Source organism: Octopus sinensis, linkage group LG7 (assembly GCF_006345805.1).
Source record: "Octopus sinensis linkage group LG7, ASM634580v1, whole genome shotgun sequence".
Classification (NCBI taxonomy): domain Eukaryota; kingdom Metazoa; phylum Mollusca; class Cephalopoda; order Octopoda; family Octopodidae; genus Octopus; species Octopus sinensis.
In genome coordinates, this window is record NC_043003.1 from 59,953,555 (window position 1) to 59,978,623 (window position 25,069).

A 25,069-nucleotide genomic window follows, 5' to 3' on the forward strand; every position below is an offset into this window, starting at 1 on the left:
ATACTGCTAACGCTTATATATTCTTGGATAATGCCAGACATAAACTATAAACGAATGACTCGTGTATACATGTGTGTCAATTCATAGGTTTGTGTATTTATGTATGTACACACAAATATGCCACACGTACACATGCAAAGCAAACGTGTCCGTTTAAACATACTGGAACATACACACACATACTCTCTCCCTCACTCACTCTCCACTCGTTAGTATATTTATCGAATTAAAGTCGTATTACTGCTTTACCTGTTGAGTCTCAGTGAAATATATTTCGCTGAGATATTTCGCTGACTTGGGCTAAATGCTTAGACTCCTGTACGTCTGTCTATCTACATATACTGGCAATAATAGCTATATACGTCTTGCAGAATCGAATAAGCCTGTAATCAGTATAGAAAGATGTGGAAAATATATATTAAGTCGTATTCATGAAATCTTGTGCTAGATTATTTCACCTAGATTTAATGCTAGGAAATACTAAAGTTGGATATCAAGGACGTAGTGACAATCTGTATATATATGTATTTATATCTGCTTTATATATGTTTGTGTGTAGTATGCATGTGTCAGTTTGTCGTTTATTGTACACATCACCTCCATACGACAATATAACGAAGGCGTTGGTAGCACTCTTAGTTAAAACAAATTTCAGCTGGAAAGAGACACCGGTCGTGAAAGCTGGTGTATGAAATGGCTTACATCCATGCTCAAAACTCATGCACACCGCTCTCGTGCACGCCCCATTCATATATATATATATATATATATATATATATATATATATATATGTATATATATATATATAATATATATATATATATATAGATGTTCATGAGGATTTCCTTCCTATTATGGTCACTAAGTTTACTCAAAATGAGAGGTCTAATATGTCATATCATCTTTTGAACTCGAAAATAGATGATACGTATAATCTACGTCTGAAACTGAACTACTACTACAACTACAACAACAACTGCTACTACTACTACTACTACTACTACTACTACTACTACTACTACTACTACTACTACTACAGCAGTCTACGAAGTGGGGAAACCCTTCTGTCGAGCGATAATAGAGAATTTCACCGAGGATTTCCCGGAAGCGATTGTTGCTGAAGATTATGGACAATTTCCAACAGTGCTTCCTTTATAATATTTATAGGTGTGGCTGTGTAGAACCCTCGTTAGTCTAACTTGTATTGGCATAGTTACAGGGTAAGTATAACGGCCGCTAGTAGTCGTCATTGCTGGTAGTCGTTTTGTGGCTTTATGCATAACAGCTGATCGTGCGTCCGGTATGGAATCCAGTTAACGGCTAGGATATCGTGAAAATAGCTCCATCAGTTTATTTTGGCAATAAACAACGAACAACCAATCTGTGTTTTATAGTTATGTCGAAGGAAATTGCGAGATATGCGCGATTAAAAGGTTGGAGTTTAAAGAGATTTTTTCTCTCAAGCCAAGACTTCGAGTTCTTGAATAAACATATGAACAAGAATGCAGAGCTTTTGTTATTGCTGTCGTTGTTATTGGGTGACTGGAAGAAACATCAGAACATCAAAAAATGCATTGCAACACTTATTCTGGTTCCTTAAGTTATGAGCCGAAAGCAAGCAAACCGAGATCAGCTTTGACTTTCTTCTATCCGAATTCGATAAAATAGTGTACCGGTCAAATAATGGGGCCGATAGTATCGAGAAACTTCATCCTATAAAGTTCCAGGCCTTGCGCTTATTCTAGTAATATCATTATTATTATTATTATTATTATTATTATTATTATTATTATTATTATTATTATTAGTTGTAGTAGTAGTAGTCGTAGTAGAAGCAGCAGCAGCAGTAATAGTAATAGCAGCAGCAGTAGTAGTAATATTAGTAGCAGCAGCAACAGCCGTAGTAGTAGTATTAGTATATACATATATATACATACATACATACACACACACACACGTACACACACACACACACTCGCGCACACACACCGACACACAGACACACACACACATATATATATACATATATATATATATAAATATATATATATATATATATATAGATAGATAGATAGATAGATAGATAGATATCATGCAGATAAAACACCCTCCCCACCTCCACCACCACCACCAATATCTACTACTACTACTACCACCCTTTTCATTGACCGTAACATTATCTCTCCTTTATATCATTACGATTCACTTAATAAGAGGATTCTTTATCCTTCTTTTTTTTTTTTTGTGTTTTGTTTTTTTTTTGTTTCTTTTCTGTCCCTTACTTATGACCAGACCTGACCAGAGAGATTCCACGCCTCACCCTTTCCACCTTTTGGCCAATGTTTCGTTCCTCCATCTTGCTTTCTTCTCTTCTGCACCCCTCCCTCCCTATCCTTCATACATACACCGAATCTCCGTTCTCTTCCCCCCCGCCGCCCCTTCCCCTCTTCATAGATCTTTCTGTTTTCTTCTTCATCTCACGGAGAATCCATTCTCGCCCTCGTCACCTTCCTTCGCCTCGTCTTCCCGCCACGTTTTATACACGAATTATTCCCACCTTGGATGTGATTTTATTGGAACTAGCATTTTACCGACAACTTTTGCAATATACCCAATTTTGTGTTAACCTTTCCACTACCCCACCGTCCTGCAGCGCCACCAAACCGTCGTCTTGATTATCGCATCCCCGTTTGTAAAATGTGATTATCGTCATATTTCATTCTCTGTCAATTACTATCGAATGTATCTGCCCTATGACGCTATCTCCAAGAATAATTTTGATTGGTTCGGATAGTGGCGCGTAATAGGATATTTTGGTAATGGCACGGCCGAAACAGAAGAGACTCAACCGATATCTACAGCTGCAATTAACCACATACATATACGCACGTTTGTATGCATATATATACATATATATATATATATATATATATATATATATATATATATATATATATATGTATATATATATATATATATATGTATATGTATATGCCTATATGTATGTATGTATATATATATACATATATATGTGTGTGTGTGTGTCTATACATAGATAGAGAGAGAGAGAGGGATAGATGGATGGATGCATGTATCTATGCATGTATGTATGCACATGCATAAGTTCGCACTTATGCATACACCTATGTATGCGTGAATATTTTGCCTGTATGTGTATGTGTGTGTTTGGATGTGTGTGGATGTGTATGGATATCTATGTATGTACCTACATATGCATCTATCTACGTGTTATGTGTGCATGCATGTATGTATTTCTCACTTTCAGAATCACCCTTGCAGGCAAATTGTTAATTGGCACGGCTTGAAATTAATGTTAATTTCAAGGACGTGCTGCGGATGTCATGGAAATCATCCTTTTATGATTGATAACCTTGACAGAAAAGCTTTTCCTTGTTCACACTTAAAATACACTTTGACCATGCCTTGTCTTCCATAAGTTTCATTTCAAATATGTTAAAATAAAATCTTCGTGAAGACTCCCTCTAAGAATCTTATATCATTATTACCATTATTATTATTATTATTATTATTATTATTATTATTATTATTATTATTTGCTAGCAATAAAATACATTTATTTACGCATTCATTTAAATCAGCACTGATTTAAACATGGCGTACACGATTTTTAGGAACGACAAACATTAAAGTATAGTATTGTGAATATAGTAGTTTTACCTTACATTTATCTAATTCATGTTCAAATGTCTTTAAATATAAAACAACATTAAAATGAAACATCGTTCATTTAATGTATTAGCTGTAACCTAAATATTTCTAACTTGAATACTTGAATACTAGCAATTATGGACTTAAGGATGTAATAGAATATTATATTTTAACTGGCTAAATCCAACCATTATATTATATTATATTTCCTGTTTCCCGTTTCACTCAACTAAATGTTTGTGCGTGTGTGCATGTGTGAAGAAATGCATATATGTAGCCATACGCGTTCCCACTTTGTTGGTTGTATATGTGTGTGGGTGTGATGTTTTGTGCGTATGTGTGTGTGTGTGTGTGTGTGTGTGTGTGTGTGTGTGTGTGTGTGTGTGCGTGCGATTGAACAGACTCAGATAGAATCGCGTGAGGATCACCTGCCTCTGTAGATAATTCAACAAATTCACACACACACGTATATATCACAAGTACATACGCCTTCACACATGTGTGTATATATTTGTGCATCCGTGCTTGTGTGAGTGTATCTATAAGTAACATAAAAATGAGAAATAGAACTTAATATATGACTATATAAAATTTCTGAATATTTTCATATGCGGAATTCTTAGTCTTTGAGATGATTTACTAACTTTTCCGCTTACGCTAAATGTGTACGTATATAAGTCCTTATGTATTTGTGCGCGATGGTATGTCTCTGAAAGATATAAACCTCAGCGAGAAACACGCCGATAAGCCAAGAGCCGAGCAAAACTTCGTGAAATTCATTCCACCAGCGTTACGCCAGACACACCCTTGTCACCCACGTCACTAGAAATGCAATGAAGCAGTAATTAAACTTTAAAAAAAAAAAAACAGAAGAAACCTCCGAACTTAGAACCAATGATGCTTATAATTCACAAAGTATATAATATATAAAATAAAATCAAAAATTAAAAATACTATATAAATAAACATTCTGCCATATTTCTTAATTATAATCTGAAAATTTATTGATTTTAAAATTCCTGAATTCAAAGATATCCATAGAGAAAATTTAAGTATACGCTTTCTTTATTCGGATATTATTGATGAATAGGTTTCTTAGAGTAAATTAACCTAAGATGTTGTTCATTTGTCTGATAGTGTAGGTTCCTTGGGAGGCGTTGCCACTGGCTTTTACAGCCTGAAGCTGGGCCGATATCAAAAGCACATATGGACTATGCGTGCGTAGGTAACAATAGTGATTTCGTGATTAATGTCCTTTATGTGTATGTGTATATATATGTATGTATATATATATATATATATACATATATATATATATATATACATACACACACCATACACCCACAAGCATATATATATACACACCACACACATACATATACAAACACATATACATAAATATATTTATATGAATACATAATACGCATAAATATATGTATATATTTACATATATAAATGTCCCTAAGCCATACAATTTGAGCGTATGCACACAGCAGCTTTTATGTATGTATGCATGTATGCATATATTTTTGTATGTATGTATTCAAGTATGCGCAAATTATGTGCTGTGTATTTGGAAACTGCAGATGTTAATATTTCTTATTACCTTCCTGACCTAAATTTCATACAAAAATGTTAGTTCAGTTAATATTTAATTAAATGCAATATTAACTCATATACCAATCAACGCCCAACCTTGCTTCTTCGGCATATTCTCTTGGTTAATTTTCATTATTTCCAAATATTTGCTGACTCTATATTTCGATAACCTCACACTGAAAATATCTATAACAACTATATCTCTACGTTGTTGCATGTACTTCATGTACTGTTATTAATTATAAAGGTGCATGGCCTAAACTAGTGTCTAGTCAGTGGACTTAAGATCGTGAGGTTTTGGGTTCGATCTATGGACCAGACCACGCATTGTGACTTGAAAAATGTATATCTTTTCATTTAGTGGAAAGTGAGCGCCTGTGATCCTTGTTTGTGATTAATCGTGTAACAGACTAGCGTTCAATGCAGGAAAAATGTCTAGTACACTCATTCGTCTAAACACCTTGCAAAGCTGGGCATCATCCTAACTCAGCTTCCCATAGGTTTAAGGTAGATTGCTGTAAATTATAAAGTAAATACTTTTTCACAGGAGAAATTGAGAAGTAGATATATACACACACACCACGCACGCACGCACACACACACACACACACACACACACACGCACACACACACACACACACACGCACAAACACACACACACATATGGAGTGGGTGGAAATGCGTATATGTGCGTATATATATATATTTCTGTGTGTATGTATTTCGAATTTTCACTGATTTACCAAGTGATTTGATTGGAGAACCTGTTTTGAGAATGAAGAAATTACATCATAGAAAGGCCAGTTTCTACATTTTGAGACCTCATAGTTTTCAATTAATTTTAATTCCTTTCTTAACGACGGGAACTCGGTTACTGGAAGTTAGATTCACAAGAATTATATTCACTAGAATTATATCAGGGATGAGGTTACAGCGGTACGACGAATATTTATTTTTTATGGTTGAAATAAAAAATGAAAAGTGGGTTTAACAAATGTCCTCACAATTCAGGGAACGACGATGGGTCTCTCTCTCTCTCTCTCTCTCTCTCTCTCTCTCTCTCTCTCTCTCTCTCTCTCTCTCTCTCTCTCTCTCTCTCTCTTTCTCTCCACTCGCAAACCTTTTGGTCGGCCCAAAGCCATAGTAGAAGGTACTTGCACAACGTGCCATGCACTAAGACGGAACTTGCAACTATGTGGCTGGTAAGCAAGTTTCTTACCACAGACCCACGCCTATATATATATATATATATATATATATATATATATATATATATATATATATATACATATATATACATATATATATATATATATACATCACAAATTATCATTAAAATGAAAAGTTACTCAATACTTTTATCTTGTGAAGTAGCTATTTTTTAGAAGAAACAGTGTGATAGTGGCATCGAAGTTTCATCCTGAAAGCGAGCTGGCAGTATCTCGGAAGTCACTCCCATACCTCACCTCTTCTTGCATATATATATATATATGTGTGTGTGTGTGTGTATAGAAGGAATCATACACTGCTGAACAAACGAATTCTGAGAACGAAATATAGACAGATAATCAGAAAGAGAAACAATAAGACAAGCAGACAGGCATGCAGAGAAAACGCATAGAGAGTTAGCTAGAAAGATAGATAGACTGAAAGATAGATGCATATATATATATATATATATATATATATATATATATATATACACAAACACATACAGACAGACAGATAGAATATGTTTGCTTTCCCTGCTTCCTAAATCTTATTGAATATTGGTGGCGAAATATTAGCCACAATGGTGTATCAGTAAAATTAGCAGCTAGATCCAAGTTAATTGTAACTTCTGACCTGCCAACGGAAGTAATACCATTCAGTAAACTCTAGACGGAAGCCAATTTCACCTCTCCATTAACATTCCAATTTGTGAAAGCTTTTATAATTAGAAATCGAAATTCATAACAACAACAACAACAATAGTAATAATAATAATGATATATAAATAAATAAATAAATAAAATATAGAACAGAAATAAATGGAACAAAATAAACTTTAATTTAAGATAACAAACATCATAAAATATAACTCATATATTAAAAGAAAAACATAAAACAACATACACTCAGAATATATCATCATCATCATTATCATCATCATAATAATAATCATCATAATAATCATCATCATAATTATCATCGTCGTCGTCATCATCATCATAATCATCATTGGTACTTATTTTATAGCTCCTTCAAATTTATTTTTCACGCTCAGATTTGTATGGAAAATAAAATAAATATATTTATATAGCGACAAAAAAAAGCAACAACAACAAAAAAAAACTAAAAGATATATGCAGCATATTTCAAAAACATCTACATAACAACAATATGTATAACACGACCACTGGCAACAACAAAACCAACCCACAGAAAGTAATGACATCTATATAAATACATATAGATATAGACACACAGACTGGTAGATAGATAGATAGACCTATATATATATATATATATATATATGTACATATATATACATATATACACATATATTTGTCTATAATATATACATATAGAGATATGTATATTTCTATCTCTACATTGTGACTGAGCCAGCAGTGGAATATGAGATACTTTAATACTTTCGTAGTAGTAGTAGTAGTAGTAGTAGTAGTAGTAGTAGTAGTAGTAGTAGTAGTAGTAGTAGTAGTAAAGTTCACGTGCTGATACCTTTGTTTCTTAAGTCAATTATATTCAGTGTTAGTGTTTGTTAGAATTTTTGTTGTTACTGTTACCATTTTTTCCCCCACCCGCTACCTCTTCCCCCACTGCCATTTTCTTGTAATTCACCTTCTTCTTTTCATTTCATTCCTTCTCTCCGTCTCACCGTCTCTTTCATGCACATCACAGTAATTCCATTCATCTTCATAATAATAATAATAATGTTAATAATAATAATAATAATAATAATGATAATAATAATAATAATAATACTAATAATAATAATTATAACAATAATAATAATAATAATTATAACAATAATAATAATAATAATAATAATAATAATAATAATAATAATAATAATAATAATGATTATCATCATGATTATCATCGTCAACACTACCACCACCACCACCACCACCACCATCATCGTCATCTTCATTATCGTGGGGGGTAGTCGATGTCTTCGTCGTCGGCATCTTCACCAACACCACCATCAACATCTCTATTGCTATCACATAACAACACTTCTATTATTATTATTATTATTATCATTATCATTATTATTACTATTATTATTATTATTATTATTATTATTATTATTATTATTATTATTATTATTATTATCATCATCATCATCATCATCATCATCATCATTGCCTGCTCCCAAATCACCGCTATCACCAGCATCAACATCACCACTCATGTTTCAAGCAACTTCTTATTTATTTATTTATTTGTTGGATTGCCATTTTGAAACAACCTGAAAAATCTGTCCTGAAGAAATAGCATCACAAGCAAAGGTGGTCGAGTTTTTTCAAATGCTACATCTTAAAGACATTAACACATTACAACACAACTTCACCTGAAAACATTCCCTTTAAAACACTTATATTCCACCCCTCTGCCTCTCTTTCTCTTTGCTAGTCTCCCTACCTTCGACCCTCTTTCCCCTTCTCTCTCTCTCTCTTTCTCTCGCTCTCTCTCTCTCTCTCTCTCTCTCTCTCTCTCTCTCGCTCCTTAAGAACAGCGTAAAGTGGGAACAAATGAAATAAATTAATGAATATGGTTAACGAAAACATATATATTAAGCAAACGAAAGTAACTATAATAAATAAATAAATGAATAAAAAATACATTATTAAGTAAATAAAATTTTAAAAAATACTAGTCACAATGCTTCGGAAGAAATAATGCCAAAAAACAACACAAATAATAATAATAATAATAATAATAATAATAATAATAATAATAATAATAATAATGATAATAATAATAATGATAATAATAATAATAATAATAATAATAATAATAATAATAATAATGATAGATATCTTTTATTATTATTATTATTATTATTATTATTATTATTATTATTATTACTATTATTATAACAACGAACACAGCAACAATGATGATAAAAACAATAAAAAATAAGAGCAATAATAATAATAATAATAATAATAATAATAATAATAATGATAATAGTAATAATATTAATGTTGTGATGAAGATGAAGGAGCCGTGAGTTATTGATGGAAGAAAGGGGAGGAACAGTGGGGGTTAATTAGCATGTTTCATCTGCACAAGTCATATTTTTTCCTCATTACTCAAACACACACACTCACTCGCAGACAGTCACACACCTAAATACATACACATAATCATATATATACGCCTATATATGCTTAATAGATACTCATGTTGTTCTCAATACGTGAAAAAAAAATGGTATTTTCCAATGAAAGTTACTCATTAAAAAAATTAAAATTTAATTAGCGCTATGGCAACAAGGTTTATGTGATGAAAATAGAACGAAATTAAAGAATCTCGAAGCTCTAAGTCAAAATAAATACATATATATTGAGGTGACTTGAGAATTAATCTGGAATATCTTAAGATTCGGCGGGTCGGGGTACATACTCTTGTATATGTTTGCATGTGCGTATATATATATATATATATATATATACGTGTGTGTGTATATATATGTATGTATGCATATATACTAACTATGTATATATATATATATAGGTATGTATATATATATATATATATATGTACACATACACACGTATATATATATATATATATATATACATATATGTGCATGTGTATATATATATATTAGTATATATATATATATATATATATATATATATATATATATATACATATATATATATATATATATATATATATATATATATATACATATATATACAGTTATGTGTGTGTGTGTGTGTAGACGCACACAAAATATTTAGCGATTTTCTGTTTTGTTTGTTTCCATGTATTTCATTTTGTTCTACGCACAGATGAAATAATGTCATCATAGCAAAAGAAAACAAAACACAAAAAAAACAAAGAAAAATAACAATGAACGAAAGAAAGGAAAAGGAAGCTTCTTCCTCTGGAAACATAACAAACAGGCGATAAATAATAAGAAAATGGGATAATAGAAAACACACAATAAAATAAAAATCATCTTTGAAGATGTATAAAACGGTTTGGTGAGAGTTTTCGAGTATGATTAATATTATTTGTCATGTTGTCGTTTGGCTCAGATTTGCACCGTGTTCTGTCTAAATAAACACTACCTTGGTGTTAGGTTAGAATATGATTAATACTGTGTAGATAACGCTAATGATTTCATATATATATATATATATATATATATATATATATATATATATATATATATATACATATACATGTACATATGCATGTATATATATGTGTGTGTATGTTTGTAAGTATACATACAAAGATATTATAAATATATATATATAAACATATATGTCTCTTCTGTTTTAATCAGTTATATATGTAAGTAATATAAAAACACGCACAAAAACGCACACAAACACCTACACACACATACACACACACACACACACACACACATATTTACATGTAGTAGGTAATGAACACAAAACAGGAGAAAACCAGAAGGACGAAATTTAACAAAGGTGTTATTAGTTTAACGCTTAAGGAAGGGTGTGTGTATATATATATATATATATATACACGTACACACCCCCATTTATTTCACCGTATTTTTGTGTATGAATACGTGCGCTTGCGCCTGCTTATGTGTGTGTGTGAGTGTGTATGTGTGTGTGTGTGTATGTGTGCTCGTGATCAAATTAGCAAATCTATTAAGCTGAGACTCACGTAGAACAGATTTAAAAAATTACTTATTGAAATATATATAGAAAATCCTTCAAGAAAAAATGAAAAGCAACTAATAAAAGAAATCTAGATAATTAATTAATTACTTTTCTAGTAAAATCTTATAACTTTCCGTTAAAATCTCATTTTCCTTTTTTAAATTACAAATAAAATTCAAAGAAGTAAATTTAAAAATATCAATAATTTAAAACTATAAAGTGAAATATAAAATGTGAAATAAGAAGAAAAAACATACAGTTATGATTAAAAATGGAGTATTTTGAAAAGACGGCTATAAATTCACAGTTTTAGAATGTGAAATATTTATTTATACACATAGTGTATTCCTGTTTTCATTGCTACAACAACCTCTTCCTTTTTCATAAATTTTATCCCATTACGTGAAAGGTATTGTGCATCGTCTACTGACCAATCCGCTTTCGCCATCGGTCTCTAGTCGTCGCATTATCAATATCTTCTGTAAATTTTGTACTGCATATGACTGCGCTGTCATTGGCAAGAGTAATCTATCTTTGACGAAGCTCTTTACGGTTTAAAGGGACAATCAAACTTTACTAAGTATGTCCACTCACAAACCAATGATGTTTTAACAAAAATAAGCATTAGTCTTATAAAGGAATTTAAGAGTAGATTCGCTTTATTCTCAATTATACAAACTCCGTTGGGCCAGAATTGGTCTTATTTTCTATGGTGTTTCAGTCACTGCGACAAGATTCCCCCCATCAGCTGGGCGTTTGATAGTTAAATGTATTGAAGCAAAGTGATTTGAAATGTAATGCTGATAGATAGGAATACACTGCCTGGCCTGAGAACTGAACTCACGACCATAAGTTCGTGAGCTTAGATACTATATCACATGTTTTCGTGTGTGTGTGTGTGTGTGTGTGTGTGTGTGTGAGTGTGTAGTAACATCGAACCATTCCTACTTACCCCCATAAGTAAATCAAATCAAAATGGAGTTCGAAATCTTTGTTTCTCTGTTGCTCATTCAGAGACACATACGACACGGTTGTATGCTTAGGTTCCTTTCGATATAGTTATCAGGTAATGTGTGTATAGGTTGAATCCACCAAATGTTACTTCAACGGGGAACCGATAAAGTAGCACACATCATCAATTGTCAATTGACATTTGTAGATACCAGTATTAATAAATACTCTAACACTGAAACTATGTGCTTTCTCTAAAAATGGGCTGAGACGAGGAATAGGTTCTATAAGGCTTAAAATGCCGAAGCCACGCTGTATGTCAGGACCTACAACTTCATAAAAAGTTGAAGATCCAATGATGGAAGAAGGATATTTTAAAATGTCTAGTGAGAGCTCTGTCAGGGGATAGTTATTCATATATTTGCTTGAAGCTTGCAAGAGGAGTACGTAATTTCTCTGCTAGAGGGTTTATTAGCACTAATATCTGCAAGTGGCTATTCCATTAACCAGCGCTTAGTGAAAGAAATATCTGATAGATATATCCAACGGAATCAACTTATACTCACAATACTTATGACTACATCCAAAGCAGCGTCTATATACAATACCTGGTAGCTATAACTAATGACTTCTATTGCCTATTGCATAATATTTGATCTCACTCTTATTGATATCAATTGTGATATTGTGATAGAGCAGCTGTAGCAACACATTTACAATGTCTATTATAAATTGACGCGTATCTTGCCGATGTCAACGTGCCATTGGTCATAATTGTAATCTGGTGAGGCCAAGATTCTTGGCTGAAGACTCGTGAGTTCTTATTCTGTCGTTAATAAAGTGGTATGCTTTAGGCAAAATACTGAATTCGTATAGCTTCACATACCAGGTATGCGGACAGCAGGAAAGAGAAGAGAGAAAGAGAGAAAGAGAGAAAGGGAGAGAGAGAAAGAGAGAGAGAGAGAGAGAGAGGGGAAGAGAGACAGACAGACAGACAAACAGATAGACAGAAAGACAGACAGATAGAAAGACAGACAGAAGGAGAGAGATAAACATATGGACAAGCAGACAGACAAGGAAAGACAATAGTGGAAGACGATAAAATAACGAGACAATTTCCGTGAGCGCGTATGTTTATATATATAACCATAAGCTCAGTTAAGGAGATGTGGTAGGTACGAAATTATTTAATTCTGGTAGAAAGATATAACTGAAAGAAACGCAACCAAAACCTCCACCATCAGCAACACCATCGCTACAAAACTCTGCTATCTAAGCTTTGCTTTAAATTAGTTATATGAGAGATAAGCGAAGAAATATACATTTTTTTCATACACCAAGTCCCAAGCACTCTTGGTATATCTGAATCAAAACAGTGGAAGTATTATATAAACAAGAAAATAATCTGATCATTTTTGTTCACAATGGACGTCGTAGGGTGAAGTGAAGATATATTTGTCAACTATGAATGTAACAGATAAGATCAAGTTGTTGTTATTGTCATCGTTTCTTGACCCTTCAGACAAAGATCTGTTTTGTTTTATTATTTTTTTCTATTTATTTCTGTCCTGCTGAACAACAGACTGCAACTAGACATCTAGATTGCACTTCTGATACTACTACTACTACTACTACTACTACTACTACTACTACTACAATAATGATCACGATGATGATAACATATCTCAACCAGTCTCTTAAATGAAAGGTTTTGCTTGTGATTAATAGAGAAATTATTAATTCGTTCCAATTTTGTTTTCATCTTGAGGCTTTGGCATATCTTACTTCTTAATCTGTGCTCGCTATTCCTGTTGTTATCGGACCAGAGACACACAGCGAAAAAAATAGGAGAGAGAAAGAGAGGAGGGAGAGAGGGAGAGAGGGAGAAAGAGAAAGACAGTCCACTTCTGTCATTCTGTGTTCGGTGACAGAAATCGCCAATTGTAAAATTTAATCCTTGAACATACTCAAAAATTCTCAATAAGTATTTTGCCTTCAATAGCTGCTTTTTTTCAGTTTTACACTTCGTTCCGGATTTTTTAAATAAGTTTTTATTTAAGATTTTACTTTAGCTGATCACCTTCATTCATTACTTTTATCATCATCATTATCATCTGAAGCAAAGGTTTTGCTGTCGAATGCAATCCATTATTATTAGTTGTATTTTTCCCACCCAACATATTTATTTCACAATAGTTGGCGAATACCTTCTTTATGGAAGTGCGTTTAGTTACCAGTTAAAATCGTATTAGTAATGTATTGTAACCGCATTCCCAAACCAGGCACTTTAGCAGTAAGGTATTGTTAGCGCCAAGAAGTGGAAAGTTTGTCCTAGCAAAAGGAGAACAACGTACAATGTAGAGGCCGTTTAATCTTCACTTTTATCATTGTGACAATTGTTTAGAGTTATTTGGGATACACACGTTAGCTATTGACAGGAGACAGGAGAAAAACAGTGTGTTTTAATCGTTACTACACTCTTCAGCAGGCGTCCTCTTTTTTTTTCTACTCTAAACAACTTAAAGGACAAAAGACAGACAACACCGAATACTTCGTTTTTTTAAAAATCTTTATTCTATTTTTTCTTTTCCTTCTTTCTGTCGGTTTTTCTCCTTTTCTTCTTTCGTTCTTTCTTCACTATATATATATAAAAACAAAATACAAGTGTATGGCAGGGACAAGGCTATAATCTTTTTAATCTCTTAATGTTTGCCTCAGAAATGAAAACTAATTTGGCCCATCACGGGATACTTGTGTACTTCGAATTATTCTATCAATTCAGAAACATTCTAGCTTGCTTTTGTATTGCTTTCTGTTAACCTGCCGCTTAATATACTTCCTTACCATCGTGAGCCTCTGATACGGTATTTATTTCCGTGTTATGCTGTGTTACTTATAAGAGAAAAACCTGCAGGGATAGCACGGGTAGGGGTGTATTTAGATAGTAGTAGTAGTAGTAGTAGTAGTAGTAGTAGTAGTAGTAGCAGCAGCAGCAGCAGCAGCAGCAGCAGCAGCAGCAGCAGTAGTAGTAGTAGTAGTAGTAGCAGCAGCAGCAGCAGCAGCAGTAGTAGTACTATAGTTATTGTTTAACTGTTCAAGTAGACAAATGGCGAAAGACATTCTATCCATGACAATCCTTTTCTTTCATTTACTCAAGATTTCGTTTTAAATAGTCACGACATAATTTTATGCAACCAGAATTACCAGTACATCGTTAGCTTTGTTTTTAAGATCGTAAGAAGGGAGATCTGACTGCTTCCCATACAACTTTAAGCAACGGTACTTGGCTCGTCGACGATATATAATTATTGGGTTGTTACTGTTGTTGTTGCTAAGATAATTTTTAAACGCAATCACTTCTGGTCGACAGACATGGATAGGATCACTGCTATTCCGAGCATAAAACTCATCTTTTTTAGGGGTATACAGAAGGAAATTATTTGATGTGTTCTTCCCTGTTTCTTCTCTTTTTCTTTTAAAGACGTATGCAAGGAAATTGGGGGATGTTTAGTTTTTATTTGTAGCCGGACGAACGAACGCCAGAGAAGGGTCGCTTGTTGACACGTGATAACATCAATAGGGACAACAAAGATGCTGGTTATTATGGTGATGATAAGCAGTTTCATATGACTCCTGTTCTAAAAAGTTTTGAGATAAGGTTTCTATCCAACAAGAAAGCCTTTATGTAGTCGGTCGACTAAGCTAGAAATGACAGCTAAATATTCCACAACTTAATTCTAGTGTCTAAAAATCGCGAGAGTGGTTATGATAGTAAGCACTATATCCCATAGGTTTACTCGATTAGGACCCATTTGGGGTGACAAATTCAAATCGGGGCTATAGTAACAGACACCTGCCCAAGGTACCTCACCCTGGCGACTAAAACCATCTGCTTGCAAGGCGAAATTTATATATATATATATATATATATATATATACACAAGAAAAACGATAGATGATGAAGGCCGGATTGCCTTTTGATGATAGGACAGCCTGATCAAAACTGACCCGGGGCTAAACAACAACAACTTCAGTAACAGAAATAGAACTAAAATAGATATATTAGTGACTGACTTGATTCTGTGTTGTATGTGTTAGCGGCTTTGCATTTACTAATGATATTTCATGGCTGGATGCCGCTACTCAATCATTTCTTGTAAATTGTAGCAAATCTGACATGGTTAGAACAGTAATAAAGAGACCTTTGATGAAGTAATATATGAGTAATTCTTTCAGACAACTGTAATGAAAGATGGGGACGAGCCGAAATATCTGTTAACAATGATGGCGGTAACACCACCAACATCAATGCCACTGTAGTGTTTCTTTTATACGGAGACATAAACTATATATATATATATAACTCTACACACAAATGTAGAATATATATATGTATATGTATCTATGTATGTATACATACATACATATATATATATATATATATATATATATATATATATATATATGTACGTATATGCATATGTAACACGTACGCATAAGTTCCAAACGTATTTTCGCGTGTGTATATGCATATACAACCGTATGTACAAACATGTATACATACACTTGTCTGTCTCTACACTTGCACTTTATCTATCTATCTATCTATCAGTCTATATATCTATCTATCTATCTATCTATCTATCTATCTATCTATCTATCTATCTATCTATCTATCTATCTGTCTATATGTCTGTCTATCTCTCTATCTGTTTCCAAATAAACCTCTAGCTATTCCTATCTATCTGGATAAATTTATGCTACAATCAATTGCAAATATGGCCGACACAATAGCTCGCGGTATTACATTGTCAGTTTAGATCCAGTCCATGTTGATTTTGTCTCCCATCATCCTTCCCAAACAGACAAAATAGGTATGTAGGTCGATAATATAGACATAAACCTTTGCTGGCGGTGTCCCAATATGGCTGCAATCCAGTAATTGAAACTAATCAATGAACAGAAATAAGCAAGTCTTATTTTGCCTTGTTGCAAATATTTATTTTGTTTGCCTTAATTTAATGTATAAGTTGAACATCTTAATATTATAACTTCAGCCAAAACAATCTTCAGCTCTGTGTGTGTGTATGTATGTGTGTTTGTGTCGAAATACTTGGAAATTTAGGGTAAAAACGGTATCATGGTAACTAAAGATTGTGAGTAAAATCTGCATTTGCTACCTCTATCCAATCCTAGTAGAACGTGGCTTTCTTTCGCAACTTCTGAAATCAATTGAATGAGTACATGAAATGCTAGAGTGGTGTCGATATAAAACAAACGTGAAAGAGTTGCCCACAATCACTAATTATGGTCGCAGTGCAAAAATACCCCCACCATAGTGACTTATGTAGACATACATACATACACACACACACACACATATATATATATATATATATATATACATATATTATATATTATATATATTATATATATAATCATGTATATATATGTATATGCTTATATGAGCATATGTCTACATAGAGAGAGAGAGAGAGAGAAAGAAAGAAAGAGATAGGAGAGAAAGAGAGACCCACATCTATGTATACATACACCGAACACAACCAACTCACACACATGCCGAAGTCGACTTTGACTTTCATCCTTTCGCGGTCGATAAATTAAGTACCAGTTGCGTACTGGGTCGATCTAATTGACTGGCCCCTTTCCCGCCACCAAAATTTCAGGCATTGTACCTAGAGTAGAAAAGATTATTTACATAACATATTACACTTTGTGGAATAGAAGAAGAGTGATTAAGATACTTCTAGATTAATCAAACATTTATCTTACATTCTCTTCCTCTTCCCCTCCCTCTGTCTCTTTCTCTCACATACATATTCACGCACGCACACACACACACATATTCTTAGAAGGAGTGTTGATTTTTATGGATAGCACAGTCTGGTCCCCAAAGAGCACTTATATATTAGACGAAGCAAGCAAACAAGCCTTTTAGAATCGCGTGACAAACACGATCTGCTGGGATCAATAATATCAGTTAATATCTCAGCAAGTAATTCACCCTATATTAACAGCAAGGACCAGTATTGTAACTGACGAAGGAACTTGACATTTTCAATTCTCTCTCGTTCTTTGATAACTACAAAAAGAACTGATTGCAATTCGTATCTCCCTGGTAATGTATAAGGCTATGATTTAGTCCAACCATGTTCTGAATCAAACCTCCAATTTATGTTTGAAGAATCCAATTTAAGAAGTGCTCGCTTGAGATAATAACCTTACTTTAGCCTACAATAATCAAATTAGAAGTGGTCAGTGTATTTTACGCTTCTAACTTGACCACTTTTAGTCAACAATGCGATTGATAAAATAATTTCCATTTCAGATAATATTCGATTAACTTTAAAGACATAATGCTAAACCATGTTTTGGCTTTCATCAAAAAATATAATGGATCATTTTTCTGTTTTATTTTATTTTATTATATTTTACATTTTGTTTCCACGGCTTTGTTTTAAGATTCTAAATCGCAAACATCAAGCAATATTTTTATTCTATTTGCATGTATCACAGTGATCAGAATATGTCTATAATTGACTATTTCATCACAAATAAGCACGTAGATGCAGAAATATTTATGTGAAGTGGCTGTGAGGCGCAGGCCTGGCTGTGAGGCGCAGGCATAGCTGTGAGGTGCAGGCATGGCTGTGAGGCGTAGGCATGGCTGTGTGGTAAGAAATTTGCTTCTGAAACACATGGTCCCAGTTTCATTCCCACTGTGTGCTACGTTGAGCAATTATATTCTACTACAGCCACGGACCGTCCAAAGTATTGTGAATGGATTTGGGATACAGAAAGTAAAAAGAATATATATATATATATATATATATATATGTTTCAAAAAACATAAATACTGTGGTTGATTTGTTCAACTAATATTCTTCAAGGCGGTGTCCCAGCATGGCCGCAGGCAAATGATCGGAACAAGTAAAGGATACAAGCTCAGCTTAGTTGTATAATACACACATACACGCACACACACGCACACACACACACACACACACATATATATATATATATACGCACACACACATGCATGTATGCACAAATACAAATACTCTTCTCTCTCTCTCTCTCTCTCTCTCTCTCTCTCTCTCTCTCTCTCTCTCTCTCTCTCTGTATGTGTGTGTGGAGGTGAAATGGCCCAGTGGTTAGGGCAGTAGACTTGCGGTCGTAGGTACGTGCTTTCGATTCCCAGACCGGGCGTTGTGAGAGTTTATTGAGCAAACACGCGTAAAATTCCCTATATATATGTATTATTAAATATGACACCATTCAACTACGCTTCGGAATTAAGTCCTTCTTCGGAAAATGAAAAATAAAAGGCTAGGAAATAAGAAAAATGGTGAATGAAAAAAAAGATAAATATAAAGATACACAGGCGCAGGAGTGGCTGTATGGTAAGTAGCTTGCTTACCAACTACATGGTTCCGGGTTCACTCCCCCTGCGTGGAACCTTGGGCAAGTGTTTTCTACTATAGCCTCGGGTCGACTAAAGCCTTGTGAGTGGATTTGGTAGACGGAAACTGGAAGAAGCCCGTCGCATATATATATGCATGTATATATATATATATACACGCACACATATATGAGTATTTGTGTGTTTGTGTGTCTGTGTTTGTCCCTCCATCATCGCTTGACAACCGATGTTGATATGCTTAAGTCACAGTAACTTAGCAGTTTGGTAAAGAGAGCGACAGAATAAGTACTATGCTTACAAAAAATAAGAATTAGGTTCGATTTGTCCGACTAAAGGTGGTGCTCAAGCGTGGCCGCAGTCAAATGACTGGAGCAAGTAAAATAATACGAAAAGAAAACTCCGTGTGGAAAATGGCATTGCAGTAATTCATCATGGATTTTTCCTCGCGTCTCCTCACATCTTCGTCCCCCTTACCTACATATGCCCATATTTGGGAATGAGTGTGTCTTGAGACTAGAGGTTTATCATGTGACAGACGGATATAAAGATAAAAGATAGATAAGCATCTATAGCTTCATAAATAGCAAAATAGATATAATTGCGTATATGTGCTTATATCTATGTTTGTATGAGTTTGTGTGCATATAAACTAAAAGATAAATATATCGATATGTAGATATTAACTAGATAGATATCTTTGTCTGTGAGCTAGATAGGTATCTTTGTCTGGGCGCTCACGAAAGCCACAAAGCTTGAATACTACAGAAGTCAAATAAGTAGTTAATTTAATACATCAAATACGATTCGATATATTACTTACACGTTGCATCTATAATTTACACACATATTTTAACCATATGATATATAAGCTACGTTATCAAAATAGTTGCCGTTGAATTGAGAGTCTTAGATGACTGTTGCTAATATGATGTGCGCAGGTAAGAAAGGTTTGTAATTAATTTGAAGGAAAATAAAATCGATTTCCAAAGTAATTAATTGGTTCCCTTTGATTAAGTATAGGTCTGTATGGTTTTAGCCGGTGGGAATCGTAACGTAACTTAACGACCAAAAGCACATTAGCGGTAAAAGTGAAATGGAAAGGCTTCGCAAGAGAATTGAAACCAAGTTTAATTTTAAGTTTTCTGGAAGTTTACCTCGAAACGAGAGACAATCTCTTAGTTTATGAGGAGAAAATTTCGTGGCTTTCAAACAAAATGTTTTACGCCTACTCATTTTTATCACGAAGTTAGCGACTTATAATCAAATGAAGTGATGGTCACCCCGTTTTATTCTCTCATAAAGGATATTTTGGGATGACAATGCCTAGAATAACCTTTAGTTAAGGGACCACGACTGACCCCGTGCGAAAGAGCAGCAAAAACACATGAATATTGTTTTGACTACAACCGTTTAAAAACCCTACTACAGTAACAATTTATAGCATTAAATGCTCAATGCGCATTTATTAACATTACAGTGCTAATGGGGCTTCTATATCTTACAGCGGTCAACGTAACTTTCACATATCAGGTATTCAGTATTAAAAGGGTCACTTATAGTTTTAATTTTGCACCAGGGTAAGACATGGGAATTAGATCAGATCATATACTTTTTAAAACCAAGAATACTGTATGGCTGATGGAGGGTTTCTTTACTATATGCACTCTCTTTCAGCTGTCTCTCATAAAATGAAAGATTTATATTAAAATCTCCTATATTATTTACATCCATTCATATAAGTTAGGCACGCATTGTACGCCTTGCATTCAAACAGGAAACGTCACTATTCTGTATATATGTCTCCTTTGAGTATGGCAATTTCGAATAAAATAAAGCAAAATAATAGTAAAAAAAAATTTATTCTACATAGTTCGATTTCTGAACCACTTTATTCAATGTGTTTTAGTCATATAAGTCTAGCCTGATGCGAATATATATTACTTTTAGAACTCTATGTTCACGGCAGTTTCTTGCACAAAAAAATTAACTTTCTGTATGAATATATTCCGGAAAACATTTTCAAATATTTTTCTATTTAGCTTTTACACACTGCCTCAGTTACATCTCTCTTTGTACCTCGGTTGTATTAGACCCATATTCTTTATTTTGAAACCTTATTCTAAACGTTTCGCTTAGTGCTTTGTGTTATATACCTAGTACAGTTCTACAAAACTATTTAGTCTCAGATGAGGTCAAACCAATTGCAACATACGGTTTGTAGTTCTCCACAACCAGCTTCCAAGTTACACATAACAAATACAGACATTTTTTATGTCTTTTTTTTTGCTTTCTTTTTGTAATTTTTTTCTGCTGTTTGCCTACTTAACCAACCAAAGACTGTAAACCATTATTTCCATTCCCATCTCCTATACTTCTTCGAAAAGGTTACAACTTTTTTTAGAACATACTGTCTGCACACACACACATACACCCCCCACACACACATACACACACGCGCGTACACAAACACACACACATATACATACATATACACGCATATATATATATATATATACGAACATATATATATATATACTGAGTAAAAATGGTTATGCTCTTTTCCTTGCCTTACCCCCTGTCCTGCCCCCTCTTTCAATGTGTGTGTGCGTGTGTATATATATATATATATATATGTGTGTGTGTGTGTGTGTGTGTGTGCGTGTGTGTGTGTTATTGTGACATTTTTTCAGTTATTCTTCGCCTTCTCGATTCAATGTATCGAGAATGTTACAAATAGTATCTCTGGTGGAGAGAGAGAGAGAGAGAGAGAGAGAGAGAGAGAGAGAGAAGGTGAGAGAGAGATAGAAGGTGAGAGAGAGAGAGAGAAGATTAGAGAGAAGGAGGGAGAAAGAGAAGATGAGAGAGAGAGAGAGAGCAGTCGGTTTGCAAATGTCACCGAATGTCTCCTACCGTTGTTACATTTTTACCGAGTTTGAAGGAAGAAAATAACAAAAATACAAAACAGCAAAGAAATCATACAAAAAAATGATATACACACAATAAATAAATAAATAGATAGCTAAATAAATAAGAAAGCTGCCAGTCTTCCGAGAAGACACTAACATCTGACAATGTTGTATAACCAGTAGCCAATCAATCGAAGTTCAACTCGGTGAAAAACATTAACGAATCAAATTCAGACTGAGTTTCCGAAACTATTCATCGGACCTTTTTTAACTAACCCAAACTCCAACAATATCCAAAGAACGTCCACTACTACTACTACTACTACTACTACTACTACTACTACTACTACTACTACTACTGCTGCTGCTACTGCTGCTGCTGCTGCTATTACTGCTACTGCTGCTGCTGCTGGTAATACTACTACTACTACTACTACTACTACTACTACTACTACTTCTTCTACTACTACTACTACTACTACTACTACTACTACTACTACTACTACTACTACTACTACTACTACTACTACTACACTACTACTACTGCTACAACTACTACTTTATTTGTCTCCAAGGACGCGCATACTTTAGAAAACTTGTCAAAAAAGGGCTACAACTCGGGAGGTTATGCATAAATATGTGTGTGGTGAGGTATACTGTTGTGTATGTGTGTGTGGTCGCGTGGTTCATAAAAATTAAATTATTTTATGATTTATCATTGTTTATATTTAGAGATTACAAATATGTCGGACACCAACATCTTTTAAGTGCTTAGGGCCTCTGTGGGTTTAATCCGGCCCTGCTTAGAATCATGGGTTGTTGGTATTGCCAACAATGATCAAATGTGAGGAGAGACTCCATGTCTTCCAAATCATTGCTTTCCTTAATTTCTTTTATTCTCTTTTATTCTTTTTTATTCTTATATGTGTTTCAGTCATTTGACTGCGGCCATGCTGGAGCACCGCCTTTATTTTTCCTCCCCTTTCAAGTAAATATATCCATCAGGTCATATATTAGTAATGATTGTCTCAAACTTTTGGTTTCTGACAAATGCATATACTTCAGGGTAGTAAGTGTTTTGAGTCTGAGCTCGTTTTCTTTGATTTTCTCTCTATCTCTCTCTTTTAACTTCCCTGCATTTGTCCAGTTTCCTTCTTATTCTCACCGAGAATGTTGGGAAGTATAGTGGTGGGGTAACTTTGGCCGGTCGTGTGATTAAAGTGGAGATTCCTTGGTGTTTAGCGGCCTATGGCTCGTCGGTCTCTATGACTGACGACACCGAAAATAAAGCGACAATTTTTACCTCTGCTCTGGTTATCCTTGTTTTCAGGAAATTATGGCAGCAAGAGCCACATCCATGGTTTTCGTCTGAGACACTGCTGTTATTGATGCCGTTGCTCTTCTCTGCTACAATAGAGATTTTTCATCTTTTTACCAATTCTGAATAAAAGGCCCTGAAGTGATTCTCTGTCTGACTGTATGTCTCGCTCTCACTCCCTCTCTCTCTCTCTCACGCACACACACAGTCATACACATACTTACAAACACACATACACATTCCTGCATGTAGGTGAGTGTCCCTGTGCGTATATATATATATATATATATATATATATATATATATATATATATATATTTCTATAGAAATTTGAAAAACCTAGCTGAATGATTGATTGACCGAGCGATCGGTTAAGCAGCCGATTAGTTAATTGGCTAAACGGTTAAGCAGCTTGATAATAATAATAATAATAATAATAATAATAATAATAATAATAATAATAATAATAATAATAATAATAATAATATGACATGAGATAGAACTGGTCGTTTATTATTTGGTGTAATGACCCTCTCGATATAGAACAAAATTTTATGGATTTTTCCTTTAATACTCTACGTTTCTAGAAATAATTTTATTGGCATCAGCTTGAGTCACCAAATATATTTGACGTTTAATTAATGTATTAGTTTTGTGATAGTTTCCTTCTCTGCCGTTTCTCATTTCCGAATTTCATGAAAAGCGTTCAATAAACAATGAATTCTTTCTTTGTTATAAGGCCAGATATTTTACTTATTTTATTTTATCGAAACGTCTACCATTTTATTTCAACGAAACACGAAATAAGCTCCTTGTCTTTTATTTATTTATTTGATAGGCTAAATTTTAGTAAACTGATACCATACAAGTTTCTGTTATTGGTATTATTAGTAATTATTTCACTTCATTTACGGCATTAAAGTTCATAGAAAAACTATACGTCTTTGTATCTTCAATTCAGAAATCTTATCTCACTTAAATCAATTGAAAATATTACCCGTAAATGGTTGGTATTTTTTTAATGCAAGACAAAGAAATTTACTCTGATATGTCGTCTGGTTTCTTGGACTGAATAGATAATCTATTTTTATAGTTAGGATTATAAAACAACCGTTATCTTGCACTAGTACACTGCAGGAAGGCATTTTACCAGCCTCACCAAAACCATTTTTTACACACTAATTCACTCTTCTAATTCTAAGCTGTTCAGTTCTTCATCCTAATTGATATATATATATATATATATATATATATATGTGTGTGTGTGTGTGTG

The 25,069-nt window shown here is 33.7% G+C and overlaps 1 protein-coding gene across 1 annotated transcript in view; it reads left to right on the top strand.

The window, feature by feature from the left end:
* Positions 1–14,382: 14,382 nt before the first annotated feature.
* Positions 14,383–25,069, top strand: part of LOC115214424 (transcription factor AP-2-epsilon) — a 72,151-nt gene continuing 61,464 nt past the window's right edge. The window contains exon 1 of the mRNA XM_029783619.2: positions 14,383–14,426. Within this exon, the coding sequence (XP_029639479.1) occupies positions 14,383–14,426 (44 nt within the window). The remainder of the gene's footprint in view (positions 14,427–25,069) is intronic.